General features: G+C 44.6%; 1 protein-coding gene across 4 annotated transcripts in view; it reads right to left on the bottom strand.

Annotated features, from left to right (window-relative positions):
- Positions 1-19,045, bottom strand: part of EVC2 (EvC ciliary complex subunit 2) — a 232,255-nt gene that overhangs the window by 31,344 nt on the left and 181,866 nt on the right. For all 4 annotated transcript variants that reach the window (XR_012250759.1, XM_073648296.1, XM_073648303.1 and 1 more), the window contains exons 16-17: positions 8,913-9,029; positions 1,590-1,811 (exon numbers count right to left, since the gene is read on the bottom strand). Coding sequence is in view for 3 of the 4 variants with exons in the window: in XM_073648296.1 (XP_073504397.1) it covers positions 1,590-1,811; positions 8,913-9,029 (339 nt within the window). In the remaining variant the exon portion in view is untranslated. The remainder of the gene's footprint in view (positions 1-1,589; positions 1,812-8,912; positions 9,030-19,045) is intronic.

Genomic DNA, 19,045 nt, shown 5'->3' with positions numbered 1-19,045 from the left:
AAATCTACGCATGTGCAGCAGCTGGAGCCATTTTCCTGAAGAATTCCAAGAGCTCAATGTGCGCAAACGCCATCTGTGGCTTGACCAGCACTGGCGCGAAATTTTAAATAAAGAAGAAGAAGAGACACCCAGAAACAGTGGAGGTGATGGAACAAAACTGAAGACCCTACCCACAGTCCCGCGCCAATGCACAAAGATAAGAATACAAGGAAACTTCAAACACAGATTAAAGAAAATCTACAAGACGGATTTCTTCACCTGAGGTATCATTTTATCATTTTAATCAGTATGACAGCGCCAATAAACATTCACACCTTTCAGCTCCCCTGTAGACCCAGCGCAGGCTGCTCCACAGAACAATGCTGATTTTCCTATGATGACTTTACTATTTAGCAAATGATTTATCTGGAGCTCTGAAGTCATCAAGCATGAAAATAAAACATCTGTAGCACATTTTGTCTCGCCCATTAGATAGTATTAGTAAAAACTTTACACATTTTATCTATTGCGTTACATTTTTTTATATTAAATTATATTTTTGATCATTTGTGAAATTTATTGAAAACTGTTATACCCACAAATTAAAATATAGTGATAAGTGTGAGCTTTCCCCTTAGGGTCGCACATCACCGGTTAGGGCTTGTTTACACAGTTGTTTTTACAGTACTAGCAAAGTAATTGAGGTTTCTGAAATCTCGAACACATGCTGCATATTTTTTGCTTGAGGATTTGAACCATCAAAATGTTTTTTTCAAATCTGCAGCATGTCAGTTCTTTCAGCGTTTTGGCAGTGTTTTTCACCCATTCAAATGAATGAGAAAAAAAATGTCTAAAAAAATGCGTAGTATATAAGTTTGTACTTCAGGTCCCCTGCTTTGGTTGGAGCTCAATGTTGTAGAGAGGGGCTTTAGCTCCAAAAATTCACTTCAACCTGTACATTTGATAAGTATTCAGCTCAAGTTGTCCGGCCTTAGGCTACAAGTCTGCAGTCACTCCATGTGACTGCAGACTTGTGAATCCTCATATCGCGCACTGCGCGCTGTCAGGATTTTCCCATGCTGACGCTGGGAGCAGGTGGTCATATGAGCGCAAGTATCCGATTTGCTTTCTTCTGGCCACATTCTGACTAGAGTTGTCCGGCCTCGCTCAATACACTGCAAGGCCACGCACATCTAGTTGGCAAGTGACCGCATATATGCGAATCCCCAAAGAGCCCTCACAGTGCGCAGTGTGAGGATTCACATGTCTGCAGTCCCGTAGAGTGACTGTAGACTTTTAGCATAAAGTCAGACAACCCTTTTAACACTGTACTTGGGCCAATCTATAGAGATCCTTTGCCAAAAATTATTCTTTCATGCAACCAACATCCTGTACCCTTCTTCTGCAACAGTTTTTTTGCACTCCCCATCCCATCTGATTTCTCCATTAGACTCAGACCAGAGAAGGATATTGTAGTATCCCTCTTAGAATAAAATGTGCACGTGTGGCCCATGGAAAAAAATAAAAAAAAACTCTTGTATGACACACACTGACGGGGGAATAAGTCAGACAGTACTGTATGTAGGTGACGTTCCATCCTCATCTCTCACCTGATTCAAAGTCTGAAGAAGTTGCTCATATTCTGCAGTAATACAAGATCTGCTCTTCTCCTCCAGGAGCACAGACTGCAGCTCCAGGATTGCTTTGTGCATTTCCAGACTCTTCTCTTTGTTGTGAACGGCCTGGAACTGAGAATGCGTTATATATTCCCCCAGTTTATATTCTTTCGCTTTCAAGTGATGCACTCGTTGCAGTAATAACTCTGCTCGGGTCTATAAAATAAACATAAAAAAAAGAGAAAAGCAAAATATATATATAAGTGATATCCCCCAGGTAACAAGAAGCTCAAGGGTTATTGAGCAAGGCAAAGATCATGAATAGTGATGGGCGAGCACTAAAATGCTCGGGTGCTCGATGATCGGGTCGAACAAATTGGAATACTCGGGTGCTCGACCCGAGCAAAGAGCCCAAAGTAAGTCTATGGGAAACTCAAGAGTTTTTCAGGCGGCCCCCCGGAGGTCTGCAGAGGTCTAAAAATTGCCCAAATCGATGGGAACAGTGCTCAAATGACATAGGAACAGCATGGGGAAGACCCCTGGAAGCATTTAGGACTCCCAGGTCACTGCTGTCAACAAAGTTGTCAGAGGTATTACGCCACTTTTACGGACTCACAATAAAACATACAAAAAAGAAACCAAAATGGATTTTCCTGGGAAATATGTTAAGGAACATCCTTTCCAGGGTAATGACTTGTATATAAGGCAAAATAAATAACCAAAACCAAAAATACTCCCCCACACCTTGGGCTATGTTCACACGTAGCTCTTTTGATGCGGTTTTGCACTTTTGCATTGCTTTCAACTGTGACAAATGCATTCACCGGGAAATGTCATTTTAATATTTTACAACCTTATCTGGCCATGTCGTATGTGACACATCATCAGACACATCCTGTTTCATTTATGAAGGAGGGATTGTGAAAGTCACAAAGGCTATTTTTATAGGGCCATCAGGAGGCCTTTACTATTCTTAGAGAGCCATCAGCAGGTTATGCTTTGTTGTTCCCATTACTAAAGAGTGGGTCTCCTATACTGTTATTGCGTATGCAGTGAGTGGCAGGGCTGCCCAAAATTTGGACGCACCCCAATACCCCTTTGAAGAGACTTAGAGGAGGGCTGCCTGAAAACAATGTTCCTATTATTAGGAAGTGGGTCTCCCATACTGTTTGCCTATGCAGTGAATGCAAGGGTTGCCAAAAATTTGGAGGCACTCCAATGCCCCTTGGAAGAGACGTGGAGGGCTTCATGAAAAAATGTTGCCATTATTAGGAAGTGGGTCTCCCATAGTGTTGGCCTATGCAGTGAATTCAAGGGCTGCCAAAAATTGGGAGGCACTCCAATGGCCCTTGGAAGAGACGTGGAGGAGAGCCTCATAAAAAAATGTTCCCATTAGAAAGGAGCGGGTTTCCTATACTTGTAATGCCCATGCACTAAGTGTATGGGCTGGCAAACATTTACCCCTGGGGGGTAAACATGAACCTACTGCATAAATTTTTTTTACAGGCATCATAAACACCCTTTAAAAAAATTATGAGGGTTTTGCATAATGCACCACGGTCACCCTGGTGATATGGTGGTGGAAGATGAGGATGAGGAGAAGGAGGAGGACAAGAGCAAATAGCCAAAATCAGGAAGCGTATACCCATGTCTGGGTATGAAAAGGTGCATGGGAATACACCTCCCAAAATAAGACACTGGATTTGAGTTTATGGGAAGGGAAGGCCAGGACCTCCAAGGCATAGAGAGCCAGTTCATTCCATGCATCCAGCTTGGATACCCAATAATTATAAGGCACAGAGGAATCACGGAGGATGTTGGTACGGTCGGCAAGGTACTCCCTCAGCATCTTCCCAAACTTTGCACTCCTTGTGAGAATACCCCACACTTCAGGGCCTGTGCGATGGGAGGGGCTGACAAAATTCTCCCAGAACTATGACAGTGCTCCCCTGCCTCTGCTGGATTGGAGTTGTGTCTCTCTCGCCTGTAGTCCTTGGTTGTCCAACGAACTGTGACCTCTGCCGCCAGAGTTTTCAGATGGGAATTTTTTTTAATAGTTCCGCAACAAGGGCTTCTGGTACTGCCCCATTTTTGTAGACCTGTCGGCCTCAGGAATAAGACATATAAAGTTCTCCTTGTAGCGTGCGTCTAGAAGTGTCACCAACCAGTAATGACTGTCACCCAAAATTTTGAAAACGCGAGGGTCATGGGAAAGGCAGCGTAACATAAACTCAGCCATGCGTGCCAGACTGCTAACAGGCAAGACTTCCACTAGGGCGAGTACAGACTACTTGCAAGTATGCTCGCTCATCACTAATCTTGAACACAAGAGCAAGTTCACAAAATAATGGCACAACTAAGACGTTGGAATTGCCTAATCCTGACTTATTGGCAGGACCTTTAAAGTTTTTTTTAATTAAATCAGCTGTAAATGGTAAATTATATAATGTTCTAATATAAATTCAATTATCTCAAGTGCCATGATCTTTTGGTAGCTGCTTCAATCCTGGCAGCGTGACATCTATTCGTCAATTTCACTCAGGACATTGTTTCCTGTGTTGACTTATGACCATGAAGAGGACTGACTGCTTATTTATATAGCCAGCCCCCTTCTCTCTCTATACATCTAAAAGGGGCTGGCTCAGCCACTGAATGAGCAGTCAGTTGGCCCCCTCTTACACTGCTCTGGTTCTGTTCAGACTCAGAAAACACTGCTGGGACTCAGGACTGGAGCGTGCACCTAAGGCTCAGGAACCTGACATAATATGACTTACTCCTTTACACTCATTTATGTATTTGTAGAGAGGCTGACTAAGCCCTTAAAGGGGTTTCCCAGCCTTCGGATACAAGTCTGTAGTCACTCTATGACTCCCGGCGCTGGGAGCAGGTGGTCATGTGACTGCAAGTTTGCATTTGACTTCCAGCCACATTCCAACTAGACATGTCTAGCCTCGCTGAATTCACTTACATTGACCGAAGCCGCGCATGTCTAGTCGGCATGTCTAGTTTGCATGTATGCAAACCACATACTTGCAGTCACAAAATCGCCCACTCCTGGCACTGGCATTGGAGAATCCTGATAGCGCTGTGAGGATTCACAAGTCTGCAGTCACTTAGAGTGACACCCAACAGTGACCCAATAATTTTATCAAAAGTTTTAGGATAGAAATAGAGGGGCTCTCATATTTATTTTGCCCAGGAATTTACACCAATCATATTCGTGGCTGAATTAATGCAATATAGCAAGGAACAAAAAGGCAACATTTTACTTTACGATCTCCAATTAAAGGAGGCATTAAGTTGCTGCATAAGGTGGCACAATCAGGTATTTCAATAGATGTACGGACGACAAATACTTTTCCTGGCACCGTCTCCTATGTACAGTGATGCACACTCACAGACGATACCCATGTAAGCGAATTTCTCCTAAATTTACAGTGAATGATATTAAGTGCATAGATTTATTCTCTGAGCTGCTGGATACCTAATAGCACAGGGAGATGCTGGATACCTAATAGCACAGGGAGAGCAGAACATATATTATTTAGGTAGAGAACGGCGATGTAAAAAAAAAACAGAACCACTACATATTCACTGAGTTGCTAGTAATAAAATCACCCATGAGACTCTCAGTATGCCAAGAAAAGCAAAGAGAATTACAGGTAAGCAGGGAAGTAATCAGGTCAGAAGACGCTGTACAGGGGATACTACAGGACATGCGGGACAAAACACGGGGTTACCTGTCAATGGGATCTTCTGATAATGAAATAATGGGGACACTGGTTTATGGTCTTAAAAGGGTACCTGTCACTGGATATTTTAATTGAAACTGAGTACCTAATCCAATTGCCGCTGATCCACGGATTCTGGAACAGTTTTCCTTTTTCTTCTGTGTTCCTTCGTTCTAAAGTTATGCCTCCTGGAAATAATTATGCAAATTTTCCCTTCAACCATCTGAACTTCTCTGTGGGCGTTTGCCTTTCTCCTCTGATCTTGGCCAATCAAAATACGGCCACGCCCACATAGACATTCTGTGGTGCACGCCCAGCTGGTTTAGGGGAAAATTTGTACCTTTATTACAGAGGGACATAACTCTGGAACGGAGGGCTGTAAAAGAAAAAGAAAAACTGTTCTAGAATCAGCAGAGCAGTGACAATTGGAGGAAGTACTCAGTGTAAATAAAAAAAAATCAAGCAAAAAGTCCTCTTTAAGCAAGAAAAAATAAACTATTTTTAAAGTCTCCGGTGTGAGCAACTGGAAATACTCACGTTTTGTGACCTACTTTAAAGTTTAGGATTTGCTACAATGTTTCAGTATCAGACTAAATCCCCTGCACTGTCCTAAAAACCAGATAGAACATAGAACTGTAATTTTCATCCTGAAGTCCAAAACAGGAGACAGATTTGAGCTGTTATTCAATCACATAGAGGACTTGAAAATTATAGACTGTAGCAACTACAATGAAAGAATAGCTTTCAGTCTCTAAAATTGAACGACAAAAGTTACCAGTCAGTGACTGCAAACAGAGGTCTCGAAATCTCAATAAAAGAAAACATAAAAATAAATAATATATAGGCTCCACTTATATAACACTGGACAACCTATTAAAGGGGTTGTCCAACATTAAAATTATTTTTTCCTTTTTTCCCCCCACGTCTTTCCAGATAAAAATCCTTTCTAATGGCCCCAGATACTTTTCTTCCACTTTCTTCTCTAAATGTCAAGGACGTCAGTTATGGCTTCCCATTGCCAAAACTAGAAGGAAAGGCCAAGATTTTATGGACGGGACGTCATAGGAAGTCAAAACATTACTCCAAGGACATCACGTGATATCTGCAAAGTGATGGAGCTTTAGAAGTATTACTATAATAGGTTTCAGAAGGATAAATACACTATATATGCGCTTTTTGGTAGAAAAGGGCAAGAGATTTTGGATTTGTGGTTGAATGGCGCCGCTATAGGAGGTGATTATACATTGTTTGAATTATCTATGGGATCCTGGATAAAGTTGGGTTTATTCAGAAGTGGACAACTCCTGAAAAGCAGATCTGTCAAATTACATTATATTATAAACACTGTCTACATAACTAAACAGATATCTTAGAACTGATGGGGCTGTTGAAAAAATACATGACATTATGGTACTAAAATTCATTTTTTAAAGTCTAAAATTATTTTTTGCCCATCTAGCCTGATTGGCAGATCCTCAGTGCCTCTCCTCCCTGCTGCTGAATCTCTTCCTACCTATTCTGATTAGCAGATCTTCAGTGCCTCTCCTCCCTGATGCATCTCTTCCCACCTAATCTGATTAGCAGATCCTCAGTGCCTCTCCTCCCTGCTGCTGGATCTCTTCCTACCTATTCTGATTAGCAGATCTTCAGTGCCTCTCCACCCTGATGCATCTCTTCCCACCTAATCTGATTAGCAGATCCTCAGTGACACTTCTCCCTGCTGCTGGATCTCTTCCTACCTATTCTGATTAGCAGATCTTCAGTGCCTCTCCTCCCTGCTGCTGAATCTCTTCCTACCTATTCCGATTAGCAGATCTTCAGTGCTTCTCCTACCTGATGCATCTCTTCCCACCTAATCTGATTAGCAGATCCTCAGTGCCTCTCCTCCCTGCTGCTGGATCTCTTCCTACCTATTCTGATTGGCAGATCTTCAGTGCCTCTCCACCCTGATGCATCTCTTCCCACCTAATCTGATTAGCAGATCCTCAGTGACACTCCTCCCTGCTGCTGGATCTCTTCCTACCTATTCTGATTAGCAGATCTTCAGTGCCTCTCCTCCCTGCTGCTGAATCTCTTCCTACCTATTCTGATTAGCAGATCTTCAGTGCCTCTCCTACCTGATGCATCTCTTCCCACCTAATCTGATTAGCAGATCCTCAGTGCCTCTCCTCCCTGCTGCTGGATCTCTTCCTACCTATTCTGATTAGCAGATCTTCAGTGCCTCTCCACCCTGATGCATCTCTTCCCACCTAATCTGATTAGCAGATCCCCAGTGCCACTCCTCCCTGCTGCTGGATCTCTTCCTACCTATTCTGATTAGCAGATCTTCAGTGCCTCTCCTCCCTGCTGCTGAATCTCTTCCTACCTATTCTGATTAGCAGATCTTCAGTGCCTCTCCTCCCTGATGCATCTCTTCCTACCTAATCTGATTAGCAGATCCTCAGTGCCACTCCTCCCTGCTGCTGGATCTCTTCCTACCTATTCTGATTAGCAGATCTTCGGTGACTCTCCTCCCTGAAGCTGGATCTCTTCCTACCTATTCTGATTAGTAGATCCTCAGTGCCTCTCCTCCCTGCTACTGAATCTCTTCCCACCTATTCTGATTAGCAGATGCTCAGTGCCTCTCCTCCCTGCTGCTGGATCTCTTCCTACCTATTCTGATTAGCAAATCTTCGGTGACTCTCCTTCCTGAAGCTGGATCTCTTCCTACCTATTCTGATTAGTAGATCCTCAGTGCCTCTCCTCCCTGCTGCATCTCTTCCCACTTTTTCTGATTAGCAGATCTTCAGAGTCTTTCCTCCCTGCTGCTGAATCCTCACCTGCCTAACCCGACTGACAGCTCCTCGGTGTCCCTCCTCCCTGCTCCTGCTGAAATCCACCACTCCTCAGTACAAGCTGCAGCTTCCACACAGGAAGACTGAATAAGCTTGGACTCAAGAACTCTCTGACTCCGTAGCTGGACCCATAAAATGTTAATTTCAATATCAGAATAATAGGCCCATTCTAATATGGATTTCATAGAAAGTACAGCAGGCTCATCAGGTCTAAGAGATCAATTCAATAGCATATGCAGTTTATATTATGAAATCTGGAAACATATCGACTTACACCCTATTTTACATGCAGTAGGGAAGATGCAGGCTTGCTACAAATTGCATCTCTGGCATTTTCTGTGTAATTTGGGGGTCTTAGACCCTTTATATTTCCAATGAAATGGAATAATTGGTTGGGTTGGGGATGGAGCGCCCTTACTATAACATCATAATACAGTTCTATATTTTCTATATCCATCGTTATTTGCATTCTCCTGGCTGATATTCCAGTGCAGGATAAGAGGTGAATACTTCTGCGCAACATTTCCATCCCTATTATACCGAGAGCTTTATGCCTGTTACTAATCCAGTCTACAGGGGAGGCTTCGGTGAATAGCTCCCAGGGGGTACAGTTCAGGCACACCATTAAATAGGTTGTATTTCTTGAACCGAGTCTTATTTTCATAGAACTAGGAGGAACAAATCAAAAGCAAACATTCATGTAACTGGATAAGTCTTCAGCGTCTGATCTGGTCACATCTCATTTTCGTTACCTGCTTAATCTTGTCATCTGCAATTTGCGCTTCATGAATCAAGACTTTATCCTCTACAGATTTCTTCACAATTTCTGCGGCTCGATCCTGAGGATGCTTTGTCGTCTTTGAACTTGGCTATAAAAAAAAAAGAAGAAAAAAAAAAGTAACTTATTCTACAGAGACCGAAACGCGTTATGTATATACTGTATATATCTGCTTAATTGGAGAAAGCATCTGCACAGAAATTACATTGCTTGCAAATATGATCCTGGGGCAAATAAGGAAAAATCAACATTTCATTTCTAGGTAAAAAGAAGAGAATTGGATTTAAGGTTACACAACAATCTGAATCTCATTAGACCAACAAGATGCTAAGCATATGTAGAACACTAAATATTAGAGATGCACCTAACATAGATAATACCACCAAAAAACCAAATGCATAAATGTCTCAAATAAAACAATTTCTTTATTAATAAATCCAAAATATATATAAAAAATGTCTAAAAAAGCAGAGTAATGCATGCAGTAATAAAATAGGGTATGCAATGTATTTTACAAAGGCTTTAAAATGCCAAGCACATATAAATATTCTATTGAACATGCTTACTAGAGTCTATAGTGTATACCACAGCGAAAATAATAAACTGCAATTGTGAATAGAAATACTTACATCCTATATAGGTAAAAATGAGTGCCTTGTGAAGCTAGGGTGAAACGCGCGTTGGGGCACCAGGAACATCCTGCCATCAGAGATGGCAACAATAACAATTGGGTCCTTGTACATTAGTAGCGATACATGATATTTCTAAAGCCCGCCATCACACACAATAGCTGTTGGCTGAAGGATTATTTCCCTGAGCTGTCTGTGCAGTGATTGACCACTCAGTTGTCCAGTCTAGTGCTGGGGCGTGCTGAGCTGTCTGTGCAATGATTGACAGCTTAGTTGTCTAGTCTGGTGCAGGGGCGCGCTGAGCTGTCTGTTTTTATTGACAGCTCGGCCGTCCAATCTGAGACTCGGAGGTGCTGAGCTCTCATCAAGTGATCCTGATTCCCTTGATTACTCAGGTATTTAACTGAGCTGGCAGTCCTAGATAGCTGTCAGCCGTAGCTTCATCTAAGTGTGGTTGGTTTACTCTGTGCCTTGTATTTTTATTGTTGATGCATTGCTGTCTGACCTTGGACCTAGTCCTGAAAAATCTGTCTGTTTAACCCCTTTGCTCTGATCCGCTATCCTCCTGGTATTTTGACAACAGACTGTTACCTGTCTACGTCTTTGTCTATTCCTTCTGTTCATGACATACCCTCCGGACTCCTCGACTATCCCGACTCACAGCTTGTCCGTGAAAAGTGACTCAGCGTCACAATGGGCCCTGATTCAACACTGTCGTTGCTCCACTTTTCTGGAGTCATTTTCTCCTTTTTAGTGGCTGGAGTATTTGAGCCTTATTCTTTATAAATTTTGTGGCACTTTTTCAGTCATCTTTCTTTTTTGATTTTACCTTGACAACATTGCTTATCCAGATATACCAAAATGTCGTATTTTTGTTGGAGAAACTCATTCCAGTCTCTGTCTGGAGTAAGGTTTCTGGAGGAGTTTTCAATTTGGCGCATTTTTAATCAAACTTTTTAAAATACTTTGGTACTGAAAAGTTGTAAAAATTGGATAAAGACAAAAATAAAGAACATTTTTGCTCCTGAGCCGAATTCATGAACCACATGCACCATTTTAAAGAATTTGACGCAACAAAAATATCAGCAAATGCAAAAAGAAAAACTGAAAAGTGAAAATCGCAAATGATGAATCGTGTCCATAGACTGCCATTTACGACAGTCTGTAGTGTGCAAATGCCAAGCATACAGAAGATGTAAAGCTTGCCAAAACCTAGAGATGAGCTCTAAGGGAAGTTGTCACAGATTTTACATTGTATCTGGTCTGTTTCCGGATATCTCCTAACACAAAAGGGATTACTTCTTTGCTACTTTCTTAATACTCCAACAGCATTTATGTGATTTACATAGCACCAACTGTTACGATAGTGGCGTAACACTGCTGGAATCCAGGAGAACGAGCAAGAACAGCAAGCGGTAGTAGAAGCTCTTGGAGTTAGCAAAGGAGTTGTAGGAATCAATCTGTAGATAGGTGAGCAGTCTGGGTAAGACAGTTCAGGAGCTGGAGACTGGAACTAGACTAAACAGCTAGACACAATACTCAAGCAATGAGTGAGAGATCCATTCGGCTTTAAGTATGCCCAAACAGGAAACAGGTTCAGAATCTGCCATCTTAGTAAAGGCCAATTGCAGAACACAGTAGCAGCTTCCAGTGGTAAGGAGTGAAATTGCAGCACAATTCTTAAGGTGAACAATAGGGGCCACTAGTGGTCAAACTGTAGATGGACAACAGGAACCCTGACACCACATTTTTGGCAGCTCTCTAAATAGATTGTCATTACTGTTCCCAGCAGAGCTCACAATATAAACTTATACATTTTTTTTGGGTGTAAAAGAAACTTGACTATCTGGAGAAAACCAGTGTTAATACAGGGAGAATATAGATGTGATCCTTAGTCATATAAGAACCAAAGACATGAGCTCGGCAACGCAACAGCACTAACCACTGCGCCAAAATGCTTGTCTTTCAAGAAAAGTCAAAAGTGGCAACTCACTTAAACATTTATGGTCCAGTATAACACAGAATTTCTTCATCTAACAGATGTATGTAACACCATGGGGCCCCATAGGAAAGATTAAAAAGGAGTCCCATCTTACAGATAAGCCAAATATAGCAGGAGTACTGGAACCGATTTGCCAACCCCTCGCTCACTAGCTTCTTTGCATGATCTGTAAAGGGTTAATACCATATCAGACATTTATGATATCTCCGTAAGATATTCTACAGATGCCTGATATGTGCAGGTACCTCCTCTGGGACACTCATGAATCTCAGGAATGGAGCTTCATTCGTGCAGCTTTCGATGGAGAAATGTCTGTACATACTCAGGGCCAGTGTCGTACTGGGGTGTCAAAAGCCACCAGTAACCAACTCCAGGGCTCCCACTTTTCAGCTACATGCAAATGTGACATTATCCTCAATCACAAATTTATATAACAATGAACTGGGTAGCTTGTTAAATGAATAAGTGGCTGCCTTTGCCTGCACATAGTGATTCAAGTGTATTGTGCCAAGAGGGTGATGGCCCACTCCTGGACAGGGGCCCATCGGAGGATTCTCCTTTTCTCCAAGCCTGCTCTGGACTCTCAATTTACTTCTATGAGCGCTCCTAAACAAGCCTAGCAATCCTTCTCCACCATTTTCAGAAGTGAATGTATAGAGTTGCAAGTGCACCGACACCTTCCCATTCACAGCGGCATCAGATGTCGCCCTGCTTTCAAGATAAATGCAGTCCTTGAGGAGGTCCCTGCATCCATATGGCATATCTTGTGAATAAGGGAATGTCCCAAGTTTATTCCCCAGACCACCATTGCTAAAACTTAGGGACCAAAGGAGAGGAGATCCATGCACAGATTTTAACCAAGAAAGGCAGGGTCATCAGAGGAGCCAAAAGTTCTGCTTTTGTCTCTTGTGACATTATAAGGATATCCGCTATTTGGGCCATCTCTTCTACACAACATAATTTACTTTAAGCCATTTCCACTCTTATGACCTCCCTATTATAAATTCTTCCCCCTTTGTGGGCTCTATCACACCCCCAATTAACGATACAAAAGCTCATGTGACTGCAGTCAATACTCCAGCAGATGATAAAGGGGAATGGATAATGAAAGCTGACGTGAAGTCAGAGGCGATGCCATTGACTGTAGACTGCTAAGCAATCTGCAGCCAGGTGACAATGATTCGAGGCTTCCGCAATCACACGTCCTTAGGAAAACAGATCTGAACTGTAATTAGGAAAATGAAAAACAAATGAAATGTCACTGGGTGCGATCCAGGGATGCAGAATACAAGGTGGATGCTGACGGATAGGACTATGTCATCACATCGCTCCTGGTTCTCCAATATCTCTATAAAAATGGATACTCAAAAGCGGGTGGGACCTGGATAAGGGATAGAAAAACTGTTTATCAATTTCAGGGACTGGCAGGCTATATATTTATTAGCAGGAAAGTAATGTACTGTAATTGGTTTAGAAGCAAGAAAACCCAATTACAAAAGAAAACCTTGTGGGAAATGTTAATGAAGGTTGAATATTTTGGCGCTGATTAAGAATAGAATATATTATATGTAAGAAGGCACATCATGCATGGCAACTGCTTACAGGCACAAAGGAAAAAGTGTCTTGGTCCCTGCGCCCTGTATCCTTGTAGTTTACGGAATTCTACACACTGCAGGCAATTGTGATGGCAAGGTTGTCAGTGCTTAGAAAGGGCAGCTTTTTCGTGTATAGCGATGACCCCTTGAATTGAAAGGAGGCTTCACACAAAGGGTCTGTACATCACAAACTGGAGATGGCAGTAAGGAGACAGATGGTCCTTCATTACTGTATCTATCATAGGACTGATGGCAGAGGGCAACAAATTCCAGAGCTGGGGCAAAAAACAACTGTATCTCATTTTCAGGAATGCTTATACAGAGATCCTGTCAACCGCAATGAAGGAATCGGCCACCACAAATTAAGACTTCATGGTCAAAAACACTGAAAGGATGAGAAGAGCCAACCATACTTTTCCATTACAGTGAGCAAATGGGCACCAAACCACTGGATACCAACGACTGGAGCAAAAAACCACTGGTTTCCAGATAATTTGGCAACAAAACTAATGAAAACAGATAATTTGGTACCAAATCACTGAATACCAAAAACTGGGACACACAATCACTGATTTCCAGATAACTGGGCACCAAAACCACTAAAAACAGATAATGCGTCACCAGTAGTGATGAGCAAGCATGCTCGCCACTGCTCGGTACTCGCCCGAGCATCTCACTGCTCGAGATGTCCAGCGCACGGCGAGTATTTTCGCGATGCTCGGGCGGGAGCTCGGGTCCCCTCTAAGCATGTTTGGCGCTCTTTAGCCATGTTGGTTGTGGCATTACAGTGACTGGCTGGCCGCAGAGCGTCATCAGGTCTATATAAGACCTGGTGACCCTATGCCATCACAGAATTCCACAGCAATAATATATTATATATTTATATTGTAATGCAGTGGCTTGCGGCATTACTGTAATGGTCCAGGGTGTGTTTTGGCCGACCATATACCTCCCCCAGGTGACTGGTCACATGACTGTGACATCGCACAAGTCCTGTGCACACAGAAGGTCTGATCACATGACTGTGACATCAGCACAGGGCCTGTGTGTGCACTAGAGGATATAGATTTGAGAAAGGTGTGTAAGGTGCGAGGCCTGTTCCCGTGTGGGACACCGTTAGCCTGGAGAGGCTTAGTGAGACCTAGAGAGGCCTGGTGAAGCCTGAAAGGCAGAGGCTGGATTCGTATGTGTAAGGGATTCTAGTAGCCTTGGAGGGCCAGAGGCTTGGAAGGCAAGCGTCCTGGAAGGCAGAGGCTGGATGTGAGGTGAGGTGAGACCACACACCAGTAGCCTTTGAAGGAACGAGGGCTGGAGACCCCCATCTGGGAAGCCGTAAAGCCACAGTGGTGGCAGAACAAGTCTGAAGCAGCTAAAACCCGGCAAAGGTAAAACACTGCGTCATATGGACGTTGATATAAGTGACTTTGCTGGAGGCTGTTACTGGAGCCAAGTGGGCCTGTCTGCCACTTGAAAGGCTCCTGGACATTATATGTAATATGTCGGAGAGCCACTGAGTTGGACTCAGTTATAGCAGTTATGAAGTAAAATAAACTGCTGGTTTGTGAAATACTGGAAAACGTGACAGGTGTGCTTTAATTGACCCGGTGCAGCGAGTGTCCCACAGTATGATGACTAGCGCCGCTTTACATGTGGTTGGAGAATGCGGGCAACTGCAGCCAGGTTGCTGGGGCCACTGCAGCCCGGCTGCTAGGGGCAACGGCACAGGACGACGAGTGTGGATACAAGCATCTTGCTGTGACTCGGCGGGGTCACGAAGATTAAAGCATCTTGCTGTAAATGGGTGGGGTTACGAAAATTGTCTTCGCACTCAAACCTGGTTTGCTGTGGCTCGGCGGGGTCACGAAAATTAAAGCATCTGGCTGTAACTCGGCGGGGTTACGAAAATTGTCCTCGCACTCAAACCTGGTTTGCTGTAACTCGGCGGGGATACAAAAATTGTCCTCGCACTCAAACCTGGTTTGCTGTGGCTCGGCGGGGCCAAGAAATTTTTTCCGGGGAAAGCGGTGAAGTGTCTAGTGTGAATAGTATACCGCGATGGCTGTGAACGGAGCAGCAAAAGAAAATGAAGCTATTGAGCGATTAAAGTGCCGGTTAAAACCGCAGCAGGTAATTTAGAAACGTCTACAGGACATGGTGCAGGAATGGCAGGAGCTGTGGGCACCATATAGAATGGCGGCAGTGGACCATTCTGTAAACTCTCCGGGGGTGCCAGTATTGTCCCAGAGTGCCCGGGGAGGTGGTAAGAGATGTTGTGAACTGAGTCCTAAGACTATTGGTGATTTTTTTTGTAAAAATCCCCCTACAGGTGTGGGTGTCCAAAAGGGGGTGGAGTCTCAAAAGGGGGCGGATTTTCCAAAATTGGTTACTGGTTGTGGGCTGGTATCGCCTAAAAATGCGATTTGACCGTTGATAACGGGGTAACTCCAGTAGAAGGGGTTGACGTCAAAGTGGGAGGTGACCTGTTAGTTCACAAAACCATGGGGAGTGACACAGACCTCGTAGCTGACGGTGACACTATGAAAGTAGAAAGAGAGGTCAGTCAGGAGGGGCTAGACGAGGGGAGAGAGTCCCCCTCTCTTCGTCGATGGCGCAAGGGCCACAAAAAGGTTGCTCCTGTAGTCTTGGCTGCAAGTGAAAATAAAGAAAATGTAGTACTGTGTGCCTTTGTTCCAAGTGTGGATCATCCTTTAGAGGCAGAAGAGGAGGTGACGTTGCCAGTAGCAACCTCCGATACAGTACTGAGACAGAAGGATCAGGATCTGACAGCCCTGAAAGAGGAGGTGGCCAATCATGACCAAGAGCTGGAGCCTATCAGGCAGCAGTGTCAGAGTGACGTGCAGCAACCATGGGAAAACCTGGAGAACGTGTCCTCAGACCAGCGGAACCTAGAGTCTGAACGCCAGAAAATATACCAGGTTGTGAGGAACTTACAGTGAGACCAGGAGGGAAGCAACAAGAAATTAACCTATGGAAGGAAATGTTCCAGGAAATTAAGGAGGACCGCCGCAAAACCAAGGAGGAGGTTTTGCAGTTGAAGCTCGAGAAGGAGGCGCTGCGGGATAAAGTTTCTGGGCGTGAACAAAACCTAGAACGACTGCGCGAACAGTTCAACCGGGAGCTGTGTGAATCCAAGAAGGAATATGGTGAACGCAGTGGGGAACTGCAACAAATTAAGAGAGACTATGAGGATCTCCTCAGGGTTAAAGAAAAACTAGAGGATGATAAGGCGGATGCAGAGCACATGCGCCAAGTGGTTGAGACCACTCTGCAGGACACCCGTGATGAAAATGGTGATCTCCGCAGAAAGACCCTAGGTCTGGAAGCTCAGGTGAAGGAGCTGCAGACGTTCTGTGATAATCTGCAGAGGGCAGAGATGTGCCTTAAGGAAAGAATCAGCAAGATGGAAGCTGAGCGGAAAAAGATGGAGGAGTCCATCAGAGAAGCCACAGACCAGGGCCAGGAGTTGACCACTAGAGATGGGAGGTATGAAACAAATACTTACTCGAATAATGCGAGCTCGGATGATTCGGTGGATGTAGGAGCCGAGATCAAGGAGCTCAAGGAGTCGCTACAAGCCCATTTGAAGCAAGAGAAGCTTGAGAGACTGGCTGTTGAGGGCTGAGTGGGCGCATTGGAGACAGAGAGGTCTGAGAGAACTCTACTGTTAAAGGAGCAGTTGAAGCAGGAAGAGCTTCAGAGATGGGCTGCTGAGAGGCGAGTAGCTGAGCTAGAGGAAGAAGTTTTCGAGCTCAAAGGTCGCCTAGCAAAGTATCACTCAGTGAACGAGGTCTCCTTGGAGAAGGAAAAGGACAAACAAGTTGCACTCACTCCCTTATACCATGAGAAGGTGGATCTGAGGAGAGCTAAGAGAGGGTTAACAGAAGATAAATGTGAAATGGAAGTGGTCAAGATGAAAATTCGTGAATTTGTAGCTGTGAGTCAGCTCAGGGGAAGCATACAGGGTGAAGAAGCTGAAAGTCAGTTGCCCCTGAAACCTGAGCCGGTTGATCGTCTGGAGACCACTGGTGAGACAGAAACCTCTCGGTACAAGTGCCTCATAGATGTACCCGAGGATTTGAGAGAAGAATGCACCAGTGAGTCCGTGCATGAAGAGTTTAAGAAGGCCTTGGGAGCCTGTAAGGTGTACTCGACCTCAGAAGCTAAACAGCTGGTGGTCCTGTCCACCACAGAAGTCACAGTGAAGAGGGTGGCTATCCTAAGTGACATGCACTGGCGATGTATTCGCACAAAGCGGTTTCTCCGGTTGAAGACGGAACAAGCCGTTAGACAACTGGAGCTTATGAGAAAAGCTCACAGTCTGCGGGAAGAGGTCACCCGGGTGCCTCAGGTTCTGGTGAGAAAGCTTATTGGGAGAAATGGCCAAGCCATGCAGATGATGGTAAAGAAGTCAGGTGTGATGAAAGTAAGCAGTCCACGTGATCGTCAGGACTGGAAACCAGATGAAGATGGCATGGTGTCATTCTCCGCTGTAGGAATGGAAGAAAGTCTTGCATATATATGCATGCTGATGGAGTACCGAGTGACCTACCTGCGAGAGGTAGAAAAGTTGAATCTCGCTAGACTGCGAGTGGAAAGACAGCATCGTCTGAGCAGCAGAAGATGGCAGCCGTCTAGAAATTGTGGGACCAGACAGAGAAAGGGCCCTTCAAATAATAGAACGGCTACAGTAGAAGTTAGAGACTTTCCAAGATGTCCTGAGGATAGTGGGCATGGGTTTAGAGGTAGTGAGACCTCCAGTAACCCAGGTTTGAGAGGCCCATACAAACGACCCAATAGAGTACGGGACAGTACGGAGTCTAACCGGACCTTAGATACAAGGGCATGTGAGTCACACTGCTGTATTGACCGCTGGAAGCGGGGGAGGTCTGACAAGGTTACGACTGACCGCTGGGAGTGGGGGAGGTCTGACAAGGTTACGACCCAGAAATGTGACTTGACGAAGTCAGTGACAATGACAGATGGTAGGTCCCTAAGGAATGGGTTAATGTCGATGACTAATATTCCAGGGGCTGAGCAGCGCAATTGTCAAGTACATGGTCTCTGTGTGAACTGTGGGTTATAAGGTGATTGTGTATATTATGTGTTCAACCCCACAAGTTTGAACAGAGGGGGGGGGGGTATGTAATTCAGCGGCTTGCGGCATTACTGTAATGGTCCAGGGTGTGTTTTGGCCGACCATGTACCTCCCCCAGGTGACTGGTCACATGACTGTGACATCGCACAGGTCCTGTGCACACAGAAGGTCTGATCACATGACTGTGACATCAGCACAGGGCCTGTGTGTGCACTAAAGGATATATAAACGCTGGTAGATTTGAGACAGGTGTGTAAGGCGTGAGGCATGCTCCCGTGTGGGACACCGTTAACCTGGAGAGGCTTAGTGAGGCCTAGAGAGGCCTGGTGAAGCCTGAAAGGCAGAGGCTGGATCCGTATGTGTAAGGGATACCAGTAGCCTTGGAGGGCCAGAGGCTTGGAAGGCAAGAGTCCTGGAAGGCAGGGGCTGGATGTGAGGTGAGACCACATACCAGTAGCCTTTGAAGGAATGAGGGCTGGAGACCCCCATCTGGGAAGCAGTAAAGCCACAGTGGTGGCAGAACAAGTCTGAAGCAGCTAAAGCCCGGCAAAGGTAAAACTGTTATGATAGGCTACAAGCACTAAGGAAAGACAGGAGATCTATCCTTCCAATAGAACTAAGCTAGATCCCTACGATGTAACGGGGAACCTGATCCTGCGATCAGACCCGCTAAAGTCCTCAGCTAGTCTGAACGAAGACCTATAGATGTGAGGGAGGGATCCCTATAAGAACTAGGGACTGGGAGAAAGATGGACACCTCCTAGC

This window comes from Phyllobates terribilis, unplaced genomic scaffold (assembly GCF_046119375.1).
Source record: "Phyllobates terribilis strain yellow unplaced genomic scaffold, ASM4611937v1 Scaffold_1__5_contigs__length_1240528914, whole genome shotgun sequence".
NCBI classification, from domain to species: domain Eukaryota; kingdom Metazoa; phylum Chordata; class Amphibia; order Anura; family Dendrobatidae; genus Phyllobates; species Phyllobates terribilis.
This window is presented reverse-complemented; position numbering and strand designations above follow the sequence as displayed.